Source organism: Esox lucius, chromosome 25 (assembly GCF_011004845.1).
Source record: "Esox lucius isolate fEsoLuc1 chromosome 25, fEsoLuc1.pri, whole genome shotgun sequence".
Taxonomy (NCBI): domain Eukaryota; kingdom Metazoa; phylum Chordata; class Actinopteri; order Esociformes; family Esocidae; genus Esox; species Esox lucius.
In genome coordinates, this window is record NC_047593.1 from 16,105,062 (window position 1) to 16,128,407 (window position 23,346).

The 23,346-nt window shown below is 41.5% G+C and overlaps 1 protein-coding gene and 1 long non-coding RNA gene across 3 annotated transcripts; one reads left to right on the forward strand and one right to left on the reverse strand.

Annotated features, from left to right (window-relative positions):
* The first annotated feature begins 26 nt into the window (after positions 1-26).
* Positions 27-7,714, forward strand: LOC105020913. Its single transcript, XR_828779.3, has 3 exons — positions 27-49; positions 1,399-1,481; positions 7,629-7,714. It is a non-coding gene; the product is annotated as an uncharacterized LOC105020913 (long non-coding RNA).
* Positions 2,933-22,462, reverse strand: LOC105020914 (scrapie-responsive protein 1). Of its 2 annotated transcripts, none has more exons than XM_020043788.2 (3): positions 22,142-22,462; positions 4,605-4,862; positions 2,933-3,839 (listed from the first exon to the last, which is right to left on the reverse strand). In XM_020043788.2, exons 2-3 carry the CDS (start codon positions 4,850-4,852, stop codon positions 3,785-3,787), a joined length of 303 nt encoding a protein of 100 aa, XP_019899347.1. In that variant the 5' UTR covers positions 4,853-4,862; positions 22,142-22,462; the 3' UTR covers positions 2,933-3,784. The 2 variants fall into 2 exon arrangements, with proteins under 2 accessions (XP_019899347.1, XP_019899346.1); XM_020043787.2 differs by lacking the exon at positions 22,142-22,462 and adding an exon at positions 6,057-7,635.
* Between the last annotated feature and the right edge of the window lie 884 nt (positions 22,463-23,346).

Consider the following 23,346-nt stretch of genomic DNA (forward strand, 5'->3'; position numbering starts at 1 on the left):
ACAACTAAAATGTTTAAGAACCATAATTTAAAAAAATCCAGTAATCTAGGTGAGTTATTCTAAAACGTATTTTAAAGTTATGCCTTCAAAACAGGCTTGAGCTAACATTGCCACATGTACAGGCAATTTAATGTAAGTTTGCATGTTACAGTGCAAAACCTTTTCAACATTTCAGAGAACATAGACTATATGGCACGTAGATCTCCATTCTCCACACTGTTGATACTTCTTGCCATGTGTAAGTGACGCAGTCTAGCCAGTCAGAAATGTAACAACAAGCTCAACCTTATAACGGTAGGAGCCCGGCCACAAAGGCACAGCGGGGTAACAGCTGTCAGCTGCGTGCTGAAGCGACCCCAGTGCGCTCCCCACGCCATGTGTTTTGTAGCCCACCTCCAAGCCGTACATGTCTGAGCAAAGGAAAAACAGGCCACGCGACTTGAACATTTGTTTAAACACGGTTAAAGCATTGTAACAAGCCTTGTTCGTATGTAGCCCATAGCATGAACTACTTTATTTTATGTAATCAATCGCCCCAGCAATCCTTATTTTCGACAATTGCATACAATGACTGTGTAAATCCACATAATGGTGCACATTGTATATGTGTATGTTTAAACCTCACGTCCTAAACCCAAATTATATGGTCCACATAATTTATTGTGTTGGATAATGTAGTATAATATTATAGCATCAATAAAGGTGGGCTATCCATATATTAGCTAAATTGTCCAGGTGAGAACAGGAAAGTAGTGGTCAATCTAGAATTAACTACAGTATAGGCTAGAATTAGCCACATCTGAGTTTTACAACCAAACTAAAACTATGTGGCTTGTACGAGCGAGAATAAAACGCAAAATAGGTAGGCATGATCATTTCCACCGCGTTTAAATGTACACTGAGGTGTGAGAAGTACCAGGCAGGATAGTGGCCGTCATTCGCGGGAAGACGGAGCGATATGCACGCGCGCTGCATAGAAATGTGCGCATGCTACATCCGAAGGTGGCGTCTCAATCTACGAGACCAGCAAGTTTACACGACAAATTAATTTACAGTCTCGAACCGATCATGCTCGGAAAATGTAGCCTAATGTAAACACAACCTATGACAAAAAACAACAACAACATATGACCACCAACTGGAATAGGGCTCTTTGTTTCAGTTACTTTTTGGCTAACATGAGCAACTCTTGGTTGCCTTGGCTACCTGTTCTCTCCGCTAAGGTGGTCTCAGGTAGGCCGCTTCATTCCGACCTATTCTGTTTTGCAGCCTGTCCAGTGCAGGCCCTGAACTGGAGCGGTTTGGCTCAAACCAGTTTTGAGTGTGTCACGGGGGAGGAAAAAAACTGTCGTTGGGGTTGTATGTCAAGATTTATTGTGAGTGACTTTTCTCCTGCAGGCCCCAGCTGCCCCAGTGTCAATGTGTCTTGGCGTTCTGGTTGCCACTGTGCTGAATGCCACTATATAGCAGCTGCATTGAGGGTAAGATTCCTGGGTCTGGTGAGTTCAAAGTAGGCTACAATAATTACAGTGGTAGCAATGTTTTTATTCCACATCACTGAAATTGTAGTTTCTGTAGGCTTATGTTTAGACAGTGCAGGCCCATGCTTAAGCTCTTCCATCATTTACAAGCACTGTGAACTGTTTTCTGATTAGTAAACTAATGAATCTGGACGCATTGTATATCAAAGACATAATGTTGGTTGTAAGTTATTGGATGGTGCCAGTTATTGGAAGTAATAGACAAACTTGATACTGTCCTCACTCCTGACCATATCGTTTTGTACATAGTGTTTCTGGTTGTATTTTTCTGTTACTTAGTGTTGTCTTGGGGCCTTTATATAATATAGTTGGTCAAGTTTCCATTCTTCATAATTTACGTTCCTTGCAATCTTTTGTGAAAAAAACCATTCAAACAAAGCTGGTGGTCGGTCCCTGAATGCCGATTATCTGGAATCTTTGGTACGTGAAACTGTAGACCAGTGGTTTGAGAAAAACATACTCCCAGTTCTAATTGCATTAGTCCCCAGTTTATCATGTTTAATACTATATGCTAAATGGGTATCCCAGGGTGCTTCCCTAATGTAAATACAGCCCGGCACAAATGAATAATAATGGAATGCAACATCACAGGCCTAAGCCACAGAACAAGACAAAAGTAAAAGCACGGGAGAATTCCTGTGCTAGCCCCCTGTCAACCTGACCATTCTCACCCATAGTGAAAGCCAGAAGCCTCGCAAGCAAAAGGAGCACACAAGGCAATCAGCTCCCAGCTGTTTACCAATCAGCCCAACTGAGAAAACACCCTTTCAACGACTGAGGGCCCATTCAGAGTGGTTTCTCATTGTGGGTTGTGGATGACTTTGTCCACGGGGTGTCAAACATAGGTGTTAATAGAGGGTACGCTCTATTGCTCTCTTATTGCCAGTCTTCATTCTCTTGTTTTGGAGGCAACGGGTAGGCTCTGGGGGTGTGTGTGAGGTATTGATGGAGTGTTAAATCAAGCACACGTGACAATGCAAACGGTTGGGTTTGTCTGACTTGGTTTATGGTTTTAGACATCGGGAGAACCCGCCTAGCCGTTCATGGGTGGGCAGGGTCGTTTGACTTTTAACCGTGACCTGAATTAGGATGCATTGTAGCCCTCGTGAAGTCCTTCCCATTGGGCCTAATCAACAGTCGCTGTATTCTATTATTAATGACTGTCTAGAAGAGGCAAATTGCATTGGAGTTAACGGTGACTCTGTTTAATCTTTCCCACTCTCTAGCCATTGTTAGGTCATTAACACAGAGCAGTAGAGCAGTTTTCGAACTCAGTGTACTGTAGATCATTTTTCACAGCAAGTATAAAACACATTGAAGCTATATCACAATCTCACAAAAGAAACATGCTACACACGTCATATTATGCCTTGTAAGATCTGCAGTCAAAATTACACTCAAGGGTATCAGTTTATTATATATTATCCCACACAGTAATGTAATTGATACAAAATCATTGGATGAGTACAAGGAGTTGCAATGGAGCAGTTTGAAAACTTAGTTATAACAAACTCCATCAGTTGTTCTAGTAGGTTAAGCCATGTTAGTTAGGCCTAAGTTACAAAGTTCTCTAAAATGGAAGTTTGTTATTGAAAAATTGTTTATCACAACATTTTTCACTTAAACGCTGAAAAAGCCTCCTAGTCCTTCCTTCTACCTGCTTCACAAGATCACATTTGATGACATTCCCTGTGTTCAGTAGCCTTGAAAATAAAATATAATACACATTATACAAGGAATTACACACTAATTAGTACTTAACCAATTTAACTTGTGACTGTACAGTAGTCCAATACCAAGACCCATCCAACAGTTGGAATAGCCAAGAACTGCTATTGCCAAGTTGTGAGGCCTGTTCATGTGTGGGCGTAGATAAAGAAGCAAGACGTTATGAATGCCAACATTATGTTGCCCAGACAAAGAAAGCACACCAACTACACACACAGTATATGTTATACACGTATCACACTGACTGTTCTCAAAGTAGCTAATTTTATTCCTAGCACTGTATACTGTACGGAAGCAGGGGGGAGGGGCCTTTTAAAGTGCTTCAAATCTTGTGCTTTTGATTTGCGTCCAGCCTTCTGACCTATTTTAGTTGTTGCGGTCTTGAAGTGAGGATTTAATGCATGCCCTGGATTGGACGGGCCCCACACCCATGACCCCGTTAGACCCCTCCCTTCATTGTTTCCCCGCAGATGATTGGACGGGCTGTTTTTTCGCTGTCTGCTCAAACAGATGGCTCAGAAGGTTTTGCATGGAATTATGAAGGAGATTTTAGGTCCAAAAAAGACATCCCTGGGGAAAAAAACATACAGAAATATAACATGTTTAGTATATTGCATTATTATAAACCTTTTGCTTTGAACTCTGAAAGATGATTGGCAAAAAGTATGTGAGTGTACACTACTAAGTATTACAAAATATATATTTTTAATGTTTTTAATCGGTTTATGATAGCAGTAGGGCATCTCTTGGGTTTGAGGTATACTGCCAATATACCACGGCAAAGCACTGTGTCCAGGCACTCCGACTTGTGTTGTGCTTAAAAACAGCCCTAGCCATGGTATTTTGCCCATACACAACACATCTCATGCTTCATTGCTTGAATATAACCTGAAATCCAGACTGATTAACGGCATTTTTAAACAGAGAAACGCTTTTCGGTCATATAGTGAACCTTCCCTACTCTACCCACCAACCTAAATCTACAGCGTAGCTGTGGCGTTTGCTGTTCACGTGACCAAATGAGATGACGTTTAACTGGCCAGCGAAACAAATGAAATCCATCACACGCTCCCGGCTCGGGAACCACACATGTCCCTAAATATATTAATAGGTGGCTTATGATAACCACAATGTAGGCAGTGTTCCCTGGGCAGCCCGTGACTGGATCCTATTCGTTCCCGACTATAATTGGCGCCTTGCAGCCCGCCGGCCTCCCTAAAGCATTCAGAGCATATAACCAGACCACAGAGCCATCCTCTGTGCTCCAACAGTACGAACATAGACTGTTTACTCGACGCCGGCGCCACCTGCTGGCGGAACGTGGAAATGCGGTACCTTGGGCAGCAGAGAAGCTCACGGAAATTACAGTAGCACACCATGTCGCATTTCTTCCCTTCCCAGAAGTGGTTCTGCAGGGAATCGATGGGTCGCAGGGTCGCGACTCCGTTGGTGATACCGATATTGTGACAGTCCCTGTCCTTCAGGAACTTCTTGTAGCAGGACCATCGGTTTGATGGAATGGCGTCACTACCCGTACCCAACAGTCCAACCAAGAGGCTAGCAGCAATGAGTAGTGCGTTCATTTCCGTCAAGCTGCGAACAGCGAAACATTCTGTACAGTTAGGGCCCCAGTCAATGATATATAAGCATTCTGTACAGTTAGGGCCCCAGTCAATGATATATAAACATTCTGTACATTCTGTACAGTTAGGGCCCCAGTCAATGATATATAAGCATTCTGTACAGTTAGGGCCCCAGTCAATGATATATAAACATTCTGTACAGTTAGGGCCCCAGTCATTGATATATAACCATTCTGTATAGTTAGGGCCCCAGTCAATGATATATAAACATTCTGTACAGTTAGGGCCCCAGTCATTGATATATAAACATTATGTACATTATGTACAGTTAAGGCCCCAGTCATTGATATATAAACATTCTGTATAGTTAGGGCCCCAGGCAATGATATATAAACATTCTGTACAGTTAGGGTCCCAGTCATTGATATATAAACATTCTATACTTTCTGTACATTTAGGGCCCCAGTAATTGATATATAAACATTCTGTACAGTTAGGGCCCCAGTCATTGATATATAACCATTCTGTACAGTTAGGGCCCCAGTCATTGATATATAAACATTCTGTACAGTTAGGGCCCCAGTCATTGATATATAAACATTCTGTACAGTTAGGGCCCCAGTCATTGATATAAATATATATACACACACACATATTATTGTAATCTAAAACTCCCTCTCACAAAAATCATATTCCCATAGTCAATTATAGTGAATGGTAATACAATCTAGTAGTGTTATGAGGTTGACAGTAGATTTAGATTCTAGTGGGCTCTGATTAGTCAAATCATTGTCAGAAGCATTATATTGCAACATGCCTGACACTTTAAACAGAATGAGAAATGTTAATTTCAACTCCCAAATAAACATTGCTTTAATTTATTATGTAAAAGTCACAATTTTCTTCAAACAAAGCAATGCCATTGGTGATGAAAATGCACGCTATTTGCCGTGCAGTTCATGCAGACATGATTTGCATTTCAACTGTTGTGCCATGTTTCAATCCTCACAATAATTTCTACCCCACAGTTATATTACTTCTACCCATTGCAGCTTGGGGTCAATTCAATTTAAATTCCAGTCAGTTAAATTCAAATATTTGAATTGAAATGGAATTCACCCCACAATACTGGTTATAAATGACAACCCGTCATTAAAATATTTCAAATTGCATGCCGTTATCCGCTAATGGAGTTGCACCGTACCTTATGAAGTGATTCTCCTCTTGATGGGCAGTAGCTACTGAGCCCTTTTCATTTGGTACCTTTCGTTAGTATATCTCAAGAAACAGAGGAGCCTTTGTGCCCCTGCTAACCCATGCTAAGAGTATGACCATCTATTCCCTTGGCTTACCCTGCAAACCAGAGAAATAACCAATGGCATTGATGGAGTGCGTGCACCAAAATAACACCACGCTTCACACGTGCGTCAGATGGCAGAGGAGGCCAGCATTGGGGATTGATGTGAACATCCCAAACCCCAGGTTCAGAGAGGTTTCGTCAATATATGAATAGTCTGTATGTGACGTGGTCTTAATTACAGTCTGTTACAGGGTTTGCTCACGACCAGAATAATGTCGGGTTCTTTTACTATTATTGATGTGACACGTTTAATTTTTACTGTGTATGTCTTTCAATTTAGACCCGCTTTATATTTGATAAGGTGTTTTGCATTTCAATCGACAACTTCCCGAGAGTCAATGAATGACTGTCTGACACTGAGTGCTACCATTCACTGACACGTTAAACCATCTGAATTGCTGTGTGAGTCAGTCAGATGTGGGTCTTGGCACTGTTTAAATGTCCTTCAGGGTAGATTGAAATGCAAGTGTTCTACATTTGGAAGGGAATTCCAGGTTTTTCTCACAGATGTAACCCTAGTCTTGATTTAGCTTCATTCTCCGTTGGCTCTTATCGTTAGTTTAATTTCAAAGTCTTCCATTGACTTGTTCCACTGTAGGGAAATCAGATGGGCGGATAATTAATTCAGTTACATTTGAAAGGTTAATTAGTCTGTAGTATCTCTAAGTACACTTCCTCGACAGCAGTTTTTCTTTATCTGGTATTGAAGGTATCAAATTTAAAACAAGTGATTCTTGGGGATATGGTGCCATCTGCTGGTACAATGGCAACTTAGCGAAGTCCTTCGTTTTTCTTTTCTTTCTCATATTCATGATATCCTTGTCATATTGTGTGTCATGCTACTTTCTTTGCTCAAACATTATGTATTAAAAAATACATGAAATGTTTTTTTTATGCTGTTTTTTTTAATTTATTGTTCTGTGTAAGCCATTATGAATTAAATTCATCTGCTGCTTTTTTTCTTAATATAACAATATCAAGGACTCACATGTAGGTCTTAGTGACATCTCTGGTTCACTTTGGGTTGGGACTGTGGGCAGTATAAAGAGAGAAAAGGACTGGAGCATCAAAGGAATACAAGGTGGTGGTTGTGTTTCCATGGAAAACTGAAAATACTTTATGCCTTAAGCCGAAAAGACTCTTGCATACAAAGTGCTGTATAATGTAGTCTATCAAAGAAAATATGAAAGTAATTTTACCGCCGGTTCCCAAGTCTCCAACAGATCTATATTTTTAGTCGATGTGCAGCATAACATAACATTTTGAAACCACCAGAGGTCAGTATTTAGTTACAATTGCTTCAACCCCCCACATCTAATTCAAACCCTTCACAACGCTCTCTGGAGAAGGAAATTACCCCCCACTTTTGTGGTTGGAATAAATGTCATTCCCTATAATAATTTCCTCTATCTACAGGTGTCGGCTGTGTGTACTGAGTCACTATGGCTGCCGACCAACTCATGTTAGGCCCACAGAGCATTGTCAAAATTCTGCTTCATGGACTTCAACTCCTGGCTGCAGGGACCCAGCTGTACCGCGAAACAGTGACTTTACTGCTTCTCCCTCGACGGAACTCCTCTAAAACCATTTCTACTTAATTCCATCTAGGCTTTCCAAGTGCATATGATTAAATTGTATAAATATGCAGTACATTGTTTTATACTGATCGTCATAAGGCAAAATCGTTATGGGAAAAGGAACTGAGTTGTGGGGGGGGGGGGTGTATTGTGCACAGAAAACAACCATTGTTGCAATGCTCTTACACATTTTCTAAGTCTGGTCATTGAAAAACAAATCCTGGGAGACATTGTCCTGGTTAGCCTGATGGGCCACAATTTGTGGTCTTGCTAGTGGTCTAATAATACATTGCATTACCGCATCATGATGAATGAGTGAACGTGTAACTGCCTAGTTCTGCCCTGAGTCAGTGCAATATCAAGTCGGCCCGGCCAAAGATGTTTCCAAATGAACCAAGATTGCCCACAAAGCGTCATTTCCCGTGGGACGCTAGTGAGGCAGAGTGGGCAGGAACGTAGGAAAGTGGGCGGGCAGAGCCAATCACGAGCTGGATCCTATTGGACATCGTTGGGGGGTTCTAGTTGCGCGCAAACTCTGTTCCACTTGCGCAACTGGAAATGTTTAGAAATGTCGGCAAAGTGTAACAAATGTCATCTCCTCACAAAAGTGTGTCCAAATCGGGCTAGCAGCTAAATGTGAGTTACATATGAAGAGCAATACTGAGACCGGCACGCAGTTCCCTCCCCGATCTCATTCTGGTGGTCGACAGTGGTGGATTTCTGGAAGGACAAAACACACTGGAGATGTTGGGACCATTCTAAGTTATTATACATTCTTAGGGATTCATAATCTGAAACTGGAGTTGTTGTTTTTTTCCCATTAGAAGATAAACGAATAGCCTAATAGGGCAGTGTTTGTTTGTTTTTAAAGGAGAGTGGACATTCACATTCCTTACATATTTTGATAGTTTTTTCACGTTTTTTATTTACAATTGCAATCACAGTGTGACAGGTTAAAGGGTGACTTAGCGCGGATGTGTAGAGGCCGTTAATTAACGCTGGTCTCCTGCAGGGAGCCCCAGATGTTCATGGTTGAATTCTGGTACAGTTACTCCCACCGGTCTTTGGAGGTCGGTATGTTCCGCCAGTGGATTTAAGGCGGCCCAGTCTGGTGCTGATGGTGACCCACCTTTTCACCAGAACTTCTTCCACTCAGCCTGGGTTTCATTCTTCCCGTCGGACCACCGCCATCTGTGCTTGAGCAAAGATGGCGGGGTCGTCGACTGAGGACGAGGAGGGCGAGCTCACCGTAGCCAGTGTCCAGGGAATACTGCGAAAGGGTTAGCGCTATGAGTCAATCAACATAATAGACAAGGAATTAAAAGTTTGATGCCGACAACTGTGTTGTCCCTACCGAAGTGCCCGTGACAGGAAGCTTCTATGATTCACATGCAGCTGTGAGCTCAGTTAAGTTGGAAGGCCGGAGACTGTGTTTTCCGCCTGGAGCTCAAGGCCTCCACGTGACGAGAACCAGAACAGCATCAGGTGCACTTTGGAAGACACATCTCGAGTTGTATGTAGGAATTCTCAATGTCATTTCAAAGTCTGTAGTTAGTTCAAAGCGGACTGGCGTATTAGTGAACTCGCTAAAAATAAAGAGGTGCCAGAATCAAGAGCAGGCCCACTAAGCAAGTGACATCCATGGGTGATGCAATCAACGTCAACCCAGTTTATTCCAGGATCCAGCCGCAGAGTTACTGCAGGGACAGTACCACAGACAAATTGGGTTCAAAAACTATTTGAAATCTATCAAATACTGTCTGCTTCAGTTTGCCTGGAGTACAAAATGGACAGGCTTTGCGTTTTTGGAAATCTTCCATTTGAATTATGTGACCTGATTTCAAACCCTATTTGAACCCAGGTCGGGGTCCCATCCCACTCAAGTGGAGCCGACACGGAGCCCGCTAGCCTGGGTGACCGTGTGATCCAGTGGTGTAACCCCAGAACCTGATGGGCGCTGATGGGTCGCATAGGAGGCCACATGGAGTAATCAGAGTGGAGGAGACGTCCATTAACAAGCAGGGCTTACCTGTTCAGGTCCGGATCAGACTCGTGTGAGAGGCAGTCGTAGCCTACATGGCACAATGTGAACATGACAGTGGGGAAAAGGCGGGGGGGGGGGGGGGACGACATTAGATATTACTAATGTCTGGGAAGAATGTTGGCCCTGATGACGGATGTCAAATGGGAGAGCTCTAGAAGAGCAGACACATTTGATCAGAAACGGAGGTTGGGCAGGGTTTCCCACTACCAAAGGGGTTAAAAAAATTATAATTCTGAGCACACTTTGGACAGAAATATACATACAGCTCCGGAAATAATTAACCCTAATTAACCCTAACCCCTTTTTCTTTCCTTTCCAAAAAAGTCGAAAAGGAATATAAGAAGTCTACACACCCCTGTTAAAATGCCAGGTTTTTGTGAGGAAAAGGATGTGACAAAGATAAATCATGTCAGAACTATTTCCACCTTTAATGTGACCTATAACGTGAAAAATTCAATTGAAAAACAAACTGAAATCTTCGAGGGGGAAAAATTAAAAATAAAAACCTCACAATAACCTGGTTGCATAAGTTTGCACACCCTCTTATAACTGGGGATGTGGCAAACAAATTAACATTCAAACTCATGTTAAATAGAAGTCATTACACACCTGTAATAGTAGGATTTTCCTGACATTTTCTCAGTTGCATCTCAGAGCAAAAGCCATGGTCTGCAGAGAGCTTCCAAAGTATCAGGGGGGGTCATCATAGGGGGTCTCATTGTTGAAAGATATCAGTCAGGAGAAGGGTACAAAATAATTTCCAACGCATTAGATATACCATGGAACACAGTGAAGACAGTCATCATCAAGTGGAGAAAATATGGCACAACAGACACATTACCAAGAACTGGACGTCCCTCAAAAATGTATGAAAAGACGAGAAGAAAACTGGTCAGGGAGGTTTCCAAGAGGCCTACAGCAACATTAAAGGAACTGTAGGAATTTCTGGCAAGTACTGGTTGTATGCTACATGTGACAACATTCTCCTGTATTCTTCAAATGAATTGGCTTTGGGGTAGGGTGGCAAGACGGAAGCCTTTTCTTACAAATAAAAACATCCAAGCCCGGCTGAAGTTTGCAAAAACAAACATCAAGTCCCCCAAAAGCATGTGGGAAAATGTGTTATGGTCTGATGAAACCAAGGTTGAACTTTGGCGCAAAAACAACACTGCACATCACCCAAAGAACACCATACCCACCGTGAAGCATGGTGGTGGCAGCATCATACTTTGGGGCTGTTTTTCTTCAGCTGGTACCGGGGCCTTAGGGTGGAGGGAATTATGAACAGTTCCAAATACCAGGCAATTTTGGCATAAAACCTTCAGGCATCCGTTAGAAAGCTGAAGATGAACCTTTCAGCACGACAACGATCCAAAGCACACATCCAAATCCACAAAAGCATGGCCTCACCAGAAGATTAATGTTTTGGAATGGCCCAGCCAGAGCCCAGACCTGAATCCAATTGAATATTTGTGGGGTGATCTGAAGAGGGCTGTGCACAGGAGATTTCATTTAGTTTAAGGGTGTGTACATTTATGCAACCAGGTTATTGTAATTCTTTTTTTTCCTTTTTATCCCCAAAGATTTCAGTTTGTTTTTCAATTGAATTTTTCACGTTATAGGTCACATATAACGTTTTTCCAAGGTGGAAAAAGTTCTGACATGATTTATCTTTGTCTCATTCTTTTACATCACAAGAACCTGGCATTTTAACAGGGGTGTGTAGACGTTTTATATCCACTGTACACCTCGCCCCGAACATCTTATGCCAGCTTGTCTTCCATACTGCCATCTTTGCTTTCCTCACTAGTTAATTTACCAGTCCCTTCATCTACCCCAGTACATAATATAATCAGTCCCTTTACTTTCTTAGCTACACTGCAAAAGGACAAATTGGGTGTCCCACCAGCTCTAAACCTAGCCCTATATACCACAACTCTAGGACAGAAAACAGCCCCGCCAGCCGACAGCACAGGAGAAAAACACAAATGCTGCGCTCCTTCCCACAGAACAGGCCCTCCCTCACCACCGACGGGTCGAGGTGTCTGTAGCCCAGTGAATAATTCTCCACTGTAGATCAGCAGTACGCTTCAGTGCGAGAGGCTTATACAGGGAGCATCTTCTGTTCAACAAGGTGGGCAGGGACGGAGGGAGGGAGAGGTGAACCGAGGAGGGAGGGAGACTAGCAGGCCACTAACCAGACCAGTGCTGATAAATTCTCGTGGCCCAGGAATCTTTAAAACACTGGTTATCAGCGGGTGGGATAGGGCTAGATATTTGTGTGGGGGTTGTGCCCTGATTGGCCCACGGGACAGAGTGGTTGAGAGAGTGTGTGCGTGCGCGGGGTGGGGGGGTCTTTATGTTTATGATTTTGTGTCGCTGCGCCAGAACCAGGTGCAGTGGGGTCACCCTCCACCATGTAAGCACACAAATAGCCTTTTGTCTTTCCCCCGGTGTTTGAAGTGCAGCCACTCTCCCTTGTGTGTCCCTCATTTTAGTTCTTGTGAACATATCACTGGCACGCTGTAGTGATGCCCCGGTGCTGCCTGATGAACCGTTCTGTACTTCCTCAGCAGTTTTCGGCCAGTCCAGTGCCACAGCTTATTGTGAAGGGACACCTGATGTTGTGGGCTTGGCGGGATTTAAAATTGAGCACATGAAGTAGCCAATACTTCTCATGCATCCTGTGCTTATTTGGTAGGGTGTAAGTGCTTTCTTTCTGCGAAGAAATATGAAATACGGCGTGGCGGACACAAACACCCCGTCAATGCGTTTCTGAGACTGCAGCGACCGCTGGTCATCTTCTCGACGTGCGCACCCCCCTTGTCGCCCCCCTCTGGTCGTAAAAATAGGGCCTCTTCCTATTGCCCGTAGGGCGCCAAAATGGTGTGGTCAGGGTTTATATTAGGGTGCGTGATCAAAACCATTCTGTAGCAAGTAATGAAAGCAGTGGGGTGTTGTGGAAGTTTACCGGCACCTGGAATTTGGGGCCACCCAGGAGACACTGCAGGGCCTTGCGGACAAGGCGATTAATAAACAAGAGGTCATTCTGTCGCCGATCAATCTGCCATCCAGTCATTAAATCAATACACTACGAGGCCTATGTGTGCTTTGACAACATTTTAGGGGGGATTTTAGTGTGAGACCCGGCCTATGGTCTGCTGGCAAATTAGTAAATTTTCACGTGGCCCGATGCTCAGGTTTATCGATGTTTAAATTGATTCGCCCACAGTTTCCTGAATATGATTTTGTCTCCTTTAGGATTTTGCTGGATTGAAATTTTGAAGCCTTTTCTCCAAATTAAATGCATGGAATAACTGTTGGTTTTATTGTAATAATTTGCTCATGTAGGTTTAATGAAGTCACATCTAAAAGTAATTAATATTTTGCCTAATATAAAATGCTATGTGTTTTAAATTATGCAACTCAGTTTGACGTAACTGTTCTGCCGTTAATAATTGCTGACCTCTTTGTTGTGACCCCGCTCTCTGAAGGGATATGCAACAAAACACATTGCCAATTCACATATGCATATTAGACCACTACAGGCATTTAACTTATTATTATAGATGACTCAAATGCATAAAGACAATCTTATAAAACACTTCCAAATTCAGCTCAATTCATATTAAATGTATCTTGAGACACAATTGTATTTTCTAATATTTTTTCAGAAACTCATGAAAATAAAATCAAAATTACCTTTTTTTTATGTACATTTATTTACAGTTAAGGAAAAACACACATAAACCAATTAAATGTTGGAACAGACAGTGCTAACAAAGCACCAATTAAAAGAAAAAAGAAGAAAAGGAATGTTCTACATTTTGTTTAACTCATTTGAAGCATGCTGTTTGAAACTAAAATATTAATGTGGATATGTTTGGAAAGTGGAGGTTTTTTTAGTGCAGAGATCTTGAAGGGGATTTAGATGTAGATAATAAGTTAGGAGTTAGATATCTTTTATTACATGCTCCATGCATCGACACTGAAAGCCCGAGTTAAAAGCAGTAGAGAAATATGCAAAGGTATCTTATATTTGAAGTAGTAAAACCTTGTCCCTGGCTGTGTTGAAACATATGCAACACATAAAGCTTGTAAATTGTAAAAAAAAATATATATTTTTTTTTGCCATGTTGAATCTTCAATCATTTATGCTAGTCACTCTGGATAAGTGTTAGTTAGATTACAAAATTATAATGAAAAAAAGTAGAATGTAAAATGAATTTTACTCAAATTCCCATTGGACAGCAGTTAATGAAATTGTTAATTGCATTGACTTGTTAGAGGCTAGTAAAGGAAGTGTCATAGCATTGTACTTCAACAAGATCAATAGGGGAGCTTTTTGATCTGTGCTTGTCTCATATATACTATGAGGATTTGGGATGCTCCTCTCCGGCCCCAGCTCCTCTGTTTTTGTGGATATATTTAGACGTGCTTGTTGCAGATTTGAATGCTTTCAGGTTTGGTTTGATTGCTAGTTAACCCTTTTTCAAATCAAGCAAGTGATCCAGACACTTTGCACTATGGATAGACCACAGGGTGGGTATTTGACTGGTGTACTGTAGAGATACGTTGTATAGAATGTGGAGCAGGGTAATGTATAAGAAAAGTACCTAAACTGCTAAGCTGTTCAGGGGTGGAGATATGGAGATGTAGATTTAAAGATTTAGAAAAAGAAAGAAAAAACTAGTAGGGTTATTGTTCATGAAAGGGGAACTACTACTTTTCCGATTTAAAAATAAATAAATACACAAAGTAAATATATGTTTGGCAACCCTCCCCCTGTTTTGACTCCTATCCAATTTCATACATTACCCTAGAAAGGGGAAATAATGTACTTCAAGGACCAAATTGCTCGAGGAAGCCACTATAGACGTATCAGTGAGACATCACTACATACCCAGACCAGGACATCTTAGCTTGTGTTAAATGGGAGGCAATGCGGAGATTACATTAATCGAGTAGCACTTTTATAAATCAAGTGGCACGCGACAGACCGCAATGAAAATGACTTGAAAGGGCCAGAGCCACGTCACTTGAAACGTTTTCCCCCGAGCTCTCCGTCTCCTCGAACGTTTCTGACCGTAAAGTTACAAGACGGGATAAATTGGACGTCCACTCCGCCGGGTCTGGACACCTGTTTGCACAGCCGTGTGTTGTACTGGGCCAAGCTGTTCTACCAATTCTTGTAGGAAAATGTTGGGGAAAGCTGGGTGAACTGGGACAAGATTTCAGCCCTGGGATTTATCAACACCAGCCCACATTACTGTCTGCGCTGCCAGCTGAAATCGTGAGCAGTCATCTCATGAAGTGTTTCACAGTGCTTCATTAAAAAGTGTAATGAGAAGAGACTACTCAAGTATTCAGTAAGCGCGGTGGTTCTTAACTTGGCCAATCAGGAATACATCACTCAAAATATTTTGTACAACCCAACCAAGAGGCTGTCGTGACTTTTGGGAGGCCAAATTTATTGTAGTTGCTCTGTTTCAACTCTTAAAATAGGACTATAGAATTTTTTTTTTTTACAATTGGGATTAATTGCATGAAATAAATAATACAACAGATTAATTAATTAGATTAAACACCTGCCATGGTGGAAACTCAAAACCAATTAATTATTGCTAACTAAATGTAAAGCCCACTGATATCACTAACGTAGTCATTTACCAGTAAATGTAATGACCTAAAAAAAGTGTTTTCTATTATTGACCTACAGGCTTATCCTATACCCTAATTATAAATAAGTCTAACAGAAATTGTACCTAAAAAAGTCTTAACAGAGCTGGGAGTCCACCGGCAATGCAATCTTTTTGAATATATAAATGAAAATATATTTTGTGTGTCAATTTCGACCAGGCCACCCAAATAAAAAGGGCCCAGCCCATCTGGCATTTTCCAGAATTGGCGGATGGCCAATCCACGCATCTAAGGGAAAGTGTAAGTCAGAGTTTAGAGTAAAATCGCCCAGTGTAGTCTGGTGCTGAGAAAGCTGGCTTTGGGGAAACCTCTGTCCCATTGGCCAGCCTGGAAGTTGCCTCATGTGCAATTGGCCAGTATGAGAGAACCCAAATCAATTTCCCAGCTCTGTTATTTGTCGAAAGGGAAACCCGACTCTCGTGAGACCTGTGATTGGCCGAGCTATGGAGAACTTTCCCTGCCCTCCTTTGATCTGAGTAAAGTGAGAGCATTATCTAACAATGAGGCATTACAGAGGCTTAACCTGTGTGGTTCGGACTGTAGAGGCGCACTGGCGTCCAACGACCACAGACAAATGCCTGGTAGCTGGGGGATTACGGTGAGGGTCATAGGTTACATATGTGAATATCAGAGTTCAGGGTTCAGGGTCGGTGGATGTATGAATCGGGGGTGTGTGGGTGGGGCGGGGGGCTGTATAGCTTTCTGTCTGATGTCTCTGACAGGTCCCTATGTGCTAGTGATGGCTGATGGGAGTGTTCTGGGACTCTGGAAGAGTCAACATAACACGTTAATGACATCATCATTCTAATTAAAACAAGGAAGCATTCATCGGCCGGGATTTTAATGAATCCCCGCGTGGTCATTAATCATCCCAGGCCGTGGTGCAGTGACACGATGTGGGCGCTTGATGCGCGTGTCCTCGCCTCGAAAAGCACTGGTATGGTTTCTCCCTGGATGGGGATGGACTGTTCGCACACAAAATGAAGGGGACTCATAGATCCACACTTAACCGGCTGGCAAACAGGTCCCCCGGCTCCACGCCGTGCACGAGGGACTCCATGAACTCCTTCCCGAATGCAAAATGACAAATACACGGAGAGCGAGAGACGTAGAGGGCGAAGGGAAAGGGAGAGGAGGAACAGACAGACAGAAAGCCAGAGATGGAGTGAGAGTGGGTAGAAAGTGGATGGTTGTTGTCATCGCTGTGGTTTTTAACCGAGGCCAGCCACAGGCTGCTCCAGGAACTCTCCATTACTGCCCATGATGGATGAGAGGAGAACCCGGCCCCGGATGCACAGTCCCCTCCGCTCCTCACGGGTCCCTAACATACTGACGGGGGGGGAACCCCCTGGAGGGGTTATACCATCACCAATACTACTCTGACCTGAAGCTGATTAATAATCCAGGACACTCGCTCTCGCTCTGTCTCTGTATATATCTGTGTCTGGGGTCTGTCTGTCTTTCTGTCCATTTTGATTTGTTTATGGTCCCATTCTGTCTTGAATAAAAATGTTGCATCGAGTTGAAAACATTTGGGAAGGGGTCTCGGGTGGCCCAGCGTCTGAGCTGCTGCCGTTGGTACATATATCGCTGCATGTGGGTTGGAATCTGACCTATGAAAACTCCCTCCTATATCCTTCATCACTTTCCTGTAATGAAGCATGGGAAATGCACCGGGAAAATGGGCGCACATCTTTGTTAGACCTTGAGCAAAATTTAGTTGATTGACCCACTTGTCAGACTTTAAAGTCAAGCATGCCAAGACATAATGGTGGTCTCTGAAAAATGCCACACACTGAATAATGCTCTTAAAAGTACCTGTTATTAATCAGGAAATAATTCCGCCTTTAGAATCCAATGTTTAGATGGCATTTGCGGTGTGATCATAACACAAGGGAGATAATGCGAAAGTTGGAACATCTTAATTTTTTTGGGTTGAACCCCGACGCTATTATAGCCTACTCCTGAAGGATGGCGGGTGTAAATAAGTATTATATTACACTGCAGGATGGAAACACGCTGTGACCTATACCCAGTTTATTGCGGATGCCATCATCTCGACCTAGTTATCCCGCGGCCTGCCACTTCACAAAGAAGATGGAAGGAAGTATCTCGATCAGACTAGCAATGACATCATATCCTTTCTGGTAATCATATAGGTGTCTTTTGACCGATGTATCGCCATCACTCGCAGGCTTACCGGAAAGGAAACCCCCTGCGGTCTCTCGACGCAAAGTAAAGAGCAATAAAATGTGCTATAATGTATTATATCGTGCAAGTTGCGTGTATTATAAATCATCGCGATTTAGCAAATGCAATAAAAGCTTCTGTATTAGCATTTTGTCTACTCAATTCAAGCACCAGGACTTGACCGTACATTTTCTAAACGTTGCAGGCCTTTTCTTGCTTCTTTAAAAATGTTACTATTTTAGCCCCTGTTTTTGATTATAGTGTTTTTACAAAATGTACTTAACTTGGAAATGTGTTATTTCCAAGTTGGTTTATTTAAAACACTTCCATGAGGATACATTGGGCATAATGTCATCCGTTTTAGGGTTATCCGAATGGCTCCTTGTCAATTATTTTTGGCATCCTATACTGAAGCAATGAGGCACGATGGGGTGTTGTAAATGGCCAATATACCACGGCTAGAGCTGTTCTTGTGATCGACGCACCGCGTCTTGACCAACGCTCTTGACCACCACATACAACGTTTTCGCCCCGACCTCATAATTTTGAAAGAGTAAAAGTTTTTATATATTTATTTATATAATCATTGTGTCTGTGCTTACTTGTATTGAGAAATTATATATTGAGACACATCGCAATGTGTCTTATGTGTGGGAATATTTGGGAACATATTTACTAAATGTAATATGTTTTGCCTGAATTCCTGAAGATTAAAAGAAAAAATGTTGTAGGCCATAGCAAATCTTTTGCGGACCCTTCCTGTTTGCTTTATCGAAACTATATCGGTATGTGACTTGTATATATTGGGTTTTAGTTTATAAGGGCTAATTGGCATTTTAGGTCGGGTATTCACTATCCAGAAATTACCCTATAGTCAACGAGGCCGTATGTATATATTGTGATTTTAGGTAATTGTTTATGGCCTGTGTTAACTCACAAAGCGGAAAAGGCCTGTTCTTTAATTGTTAGCATGGTTTATTTTTTGTAAAAAACGAGCCACGGGGATATCGATAATATGACTCCCAAATTCCGATGCGTCTGGATTTATTCTCAATCAAAAATGACCAACATTATATGAATTGATGACTAATATTTTACACCCAAAAATAATTATTATGGCATTGCTTAAAATACTATTAGACCTATTCGACTGCGTTCGGCCACCTATTCACTGTTTTTTAATTGGTTAGTTTAAAAGGTTAATAGCCTACTGTGTGTAACTCGTGTCTGTGATGTCGCTGGTCTGTTTATTTCTAACTGAAGATATATTACGCCACCGCTGCCGTTCATCATGCCTCGGCGACGCGCCTTGCACTTAAACGAACAGCATAAAATGGCTCGAATCTGGCCAAGGTCAGTAAGTGTCAATCCACAGCGTTTAGCTAAAAAAACATAACTATTATCCTAATAGACGGTAATATGGTATGCACTCTTAATGATTTGGACACCGGTTCTTTACAAACCCAACTGGTTACAGGAACACCGAATTAGACCTCCTAAGTAAAAAAAAATAGTATTTTTGCAACGGCGCCCCTGTGCTTTCGAATATTCTGAACCACATATTCTGATCCAGCCACTTCCAAAATCATTGACATTCTTGATAAACATGAGACAAATGAAAAAGTTGAAACAAATGCTGAACTATAATGCATACGAAAAAGTACATGATTTAAAAAAATTACGTGATTAGAGATTTTTGTTTTTGTTTATTAAGGAATGTTGTATATCTCAAAGATAGCCAATCACAATGATTGGCACCGCTGTTACCATTCGCTAGTATAACGGGACAGACCTTTGTTTTCTAAAACAAATCTTACATCATTCCTCCATACAGCGTCTTTTCAGGTCTCAAAATCAGAATCACCTTTTTTTTGCTAAGTACATGTATATACACTTAGAATTGGACCAGGTGCGACGGTTCTGCTAGTGGAACCCCAACCACGTCGTCATCGTACAGCATGCGATTGTTCCGCTCTATGTAATTCAACGCACAGGTTTCAATAGCCTGGGTTTCACGTCCAGAAAATGTGTTTGCCATTGCAAAATGCTGATATTGTGGTCAAATGAGTATTAATTTGTGGAGTTATTGTTGTCTATTTGGACTTTATTATTAGATCCGATTGCGGTGTCGTTTTGCCAGACTTTTGGGTTATAGCCTACCGTTGATCTTATGAATATCACTTGCAAAACAGCCATATAACATAATTTACCTATCACCAAATCTTTAGTATTTATGTTTATTTTTTATTTTTGTACATAATGATGATTTTTTCAGTGCTAAACTTTTGAGGTCTATTTTGCTCTTGACTGACCGAATAACAGCACATTTTACAATCCAATTGCCCATTCTGTTTAGAACATTTCGGACTGGTTGCTCACTTTTTCCTTTTAAATTCGCGTACTGGCATAGGTGAGGCGTCGGAGACGGAGTTGTCTCCACCATGCCACCAAGTTCTTTAATTTTCCAACTTTGGCTCTTTGACTTTTCTTTGCCTTACCGTCTTCCTAACTTTGGGTTTAGGCACATGGTATGAATGCATGCCTTGTTTAACAGTCAATATAGACTTAAACGTTCATTGTCCAATAGTGGTCATTTTCAAATGTAAATGTTTCCAAATGGTGATGAAGACAACATGTAAAAAATTGAGAGGATTTTACATGCGCATATTTCTTTCTTTATCAGTCAAATAAGGAAGCCATGGAAGGCGGCCATATAATTCTTTAAAATTAAAGTATCTAATAAAAGTGAAAAGATTCATGCATATTTAATTATCAGATTTCATTGATAAGAACGTTTAACAGCTCATTTAATTCCACGCCTATCGTTTTTAGATAAAATAATTAGGGCTACTTGTTAAACAAAAATCTCTTTCTGTGGGTAATTGTATTAGTAAATACATTGTCTTACATCATAGCCATACAACATTGGTCAGTATTTTTGTAATTAAATTCAAGCAACCTTTTCCGTCCATATATTTCAAAGGTGATTTCTGTAGGTGACTGAAAAGACAAACACTAGCACATTTATTTGAATGCCATATTAAAACATAAACCATTCTATAATACAAATTTGCGCCCAGGTCCACACACACACACACACACACACACACACACTCACACAACTTGAAATAGGCCTGAATTACTCAGTTCACTGAACATAATAGATCTTGAGTAATCGACATTTTTAAGAGTAGCAAAAGTGGGTATTAACTCTCAATCCATGGAAATCCATATATTCGCCCACTTGAACCTCGTTCATGGGAATCCTCGGCCCGGTTCGCTACATGGGCCTATTTCAATGCAGACTCGTCTCTTTTGCGAAAAACCAACAAAAAAACCTGGATGTACACAGGCTATACAAAGTGTTATGTGTTAGTTATGTTTCAAGTACTAGGGCAACGTATATGTATTTTTTTATCGGCTAAAATAACGGTGTTGACGCGGGTAGTGTGTGAGTAAACCCAGCCATTTTCCGGGTGACTGTTTTTTGCATGGATTCCAAACTGGATTTATGCTCTTCACTAACGGTTTTAAATGTTTATCACCGACAAAACAGAGCAGTTGCCTCTTGCTAGCCGGGATGAATGGAGTGTTACCCGAGTCCCCTGAAATGACACGCGCGCACCCATCCACTTGGGAGGTCCAGCTCTATTCGCACTTGAACTCATAATGGCTCGCGCAACATGGCAAAAACGAGGATGCAGTGAACTACAATTCAGTGAGAAACGTTTGGTGCAGTCATGAAATATAGTCATTTGTATTTTCTGCGTGTATACGGCCGTACCTATCAATTGGTTCAACCTATATTGGCACTGCCCAGCGTAGAATTTAGGTAACCTCTTGTCAGTTATATTCCTATATTATGGCCTATTTTAAAACCGACTGTTACCGTTATTTCGTGAGTTTATTATTGTTCCACACCATCTTATATATCATCAGTTAAACCTATACTGAACGTGTATGTAGGCTACACACGGGCCTCTATTCATGCAATAATGTCAGTAGTAGGCTACTGTAATTTATTAACTATATATCCACAGTTATATAACTGATATGGTATTGCTATTATTGTTAAAGGTGTGATCATTGTTATATTTTAATTTGTTGTGTGTTATGCAGCTTTTGAAAGTGTTACTGTGTTTGCTACTTAGCATGGAAATAACAAGGTAACAAACTAGCGGTTTACCACGAGCGAAAATGCACCCAATCTTCCACATGGCAGCATACGTAATACCTTCGGACTTTGGTGGTACTACTCAAGTTAGACACTGAGTTCAACACCATTACTGAAAACCGTCACTTGTAGGCAACAGGGGAAAACCCCTATACAACCATCGCAGCGTTTACATCCACACTATCTTAAATTGTCCCATTAAATGTCTTCAAAACAAACGACGATATCCGCTTAGTCTACTCACCAAGGATAGGACGCGGTCTGTTATATCCACGACCTCCGATAGGAAGATAACTCATCAGCGTTCCAACAGCCCGTGTCGATTCCCCATCCCCTCGTAATGGCTTCGGCTAGGCTGCGCGCGAGCTCTTGGGGCTCACTTCATGCAGACCTCGGTAGGTTTTTCCACCAGGCAGCCAAGCCTCTGTCCTGGGAGCCGCCACACAGACCTGTGCCTGGAGAAGGTTTCTGAAGGACGGTTTGGATGTAGAGGGAGTTTTTTTTTTTCTTTCTGGTGAGAAACTCAATCTCACATACAGTAGCAGGCCCCATCTGGGAACTGTCACAACTGACAGGAACACAGGGCACAGGCCTGATCTTCTGCACAACATTGCATGCAAAAAAGTAGGCCTTAATGAAGCTTTGCAATAAAGTTCGGTTCCAGTCCAGTCTGTTTTTTATTTTTCGGGGATGTTTTTTTTTTTTTTTACATATCACTATCAATTGTCGGAGATGTCACACAGATAGTCTGCGCTTCTTGGAATATTTGGGTCACACGAGTCAAGGGATGGTCTCGAACTTGAACTCATTTGCTTCCTCCGCGAATGCTTTACGCGCGGCAAATCTCGGAATGTAGCATCAAGTTGCATGCAGCTAATAATACAAATTATATAAATATATTGTATCATATATTATAATTATTATATTAGGCTAATTAATCTTCAAGGGATTCGTTTTCGTTGATGAATAGTCTTGATCATAGTCTGTGGGATGTCTTAATATTTGAATTTGCAGTAGATCGTTTAGGCTGAATGATTTGTTTTCATCTATAGTGTTCCACAGTTGAAATGTGGCAGTTTTATAATTCTAACTTGGAGGTTATTAAAAACCCCGGGCCTCATTCTTATGGAACAACATTACACCAGTTTCATCAAGTGCATATAGACGGTAGGGTTGTTTATGTTGTTTGTTCTTTTTTTAGGGACATTTGGACGAATGCTGTTTATAAATGAAAATGTTAATCAAAACTAGTCAAATCAAACAAAAGCGTGACCAATTTAAAACTGTGTTTAACTCTTATTTACACATGGATCTGTGACAGTCGTTCTATGTCCTGTGTATTTTTCAATTATTTCAATTATTTATCGCTTTTCCCCCCTATGTTATCATATTACATATGTGTGATTATATGTACATTAACATAATCCTTAAAGGAAAAGTTTTTACCTA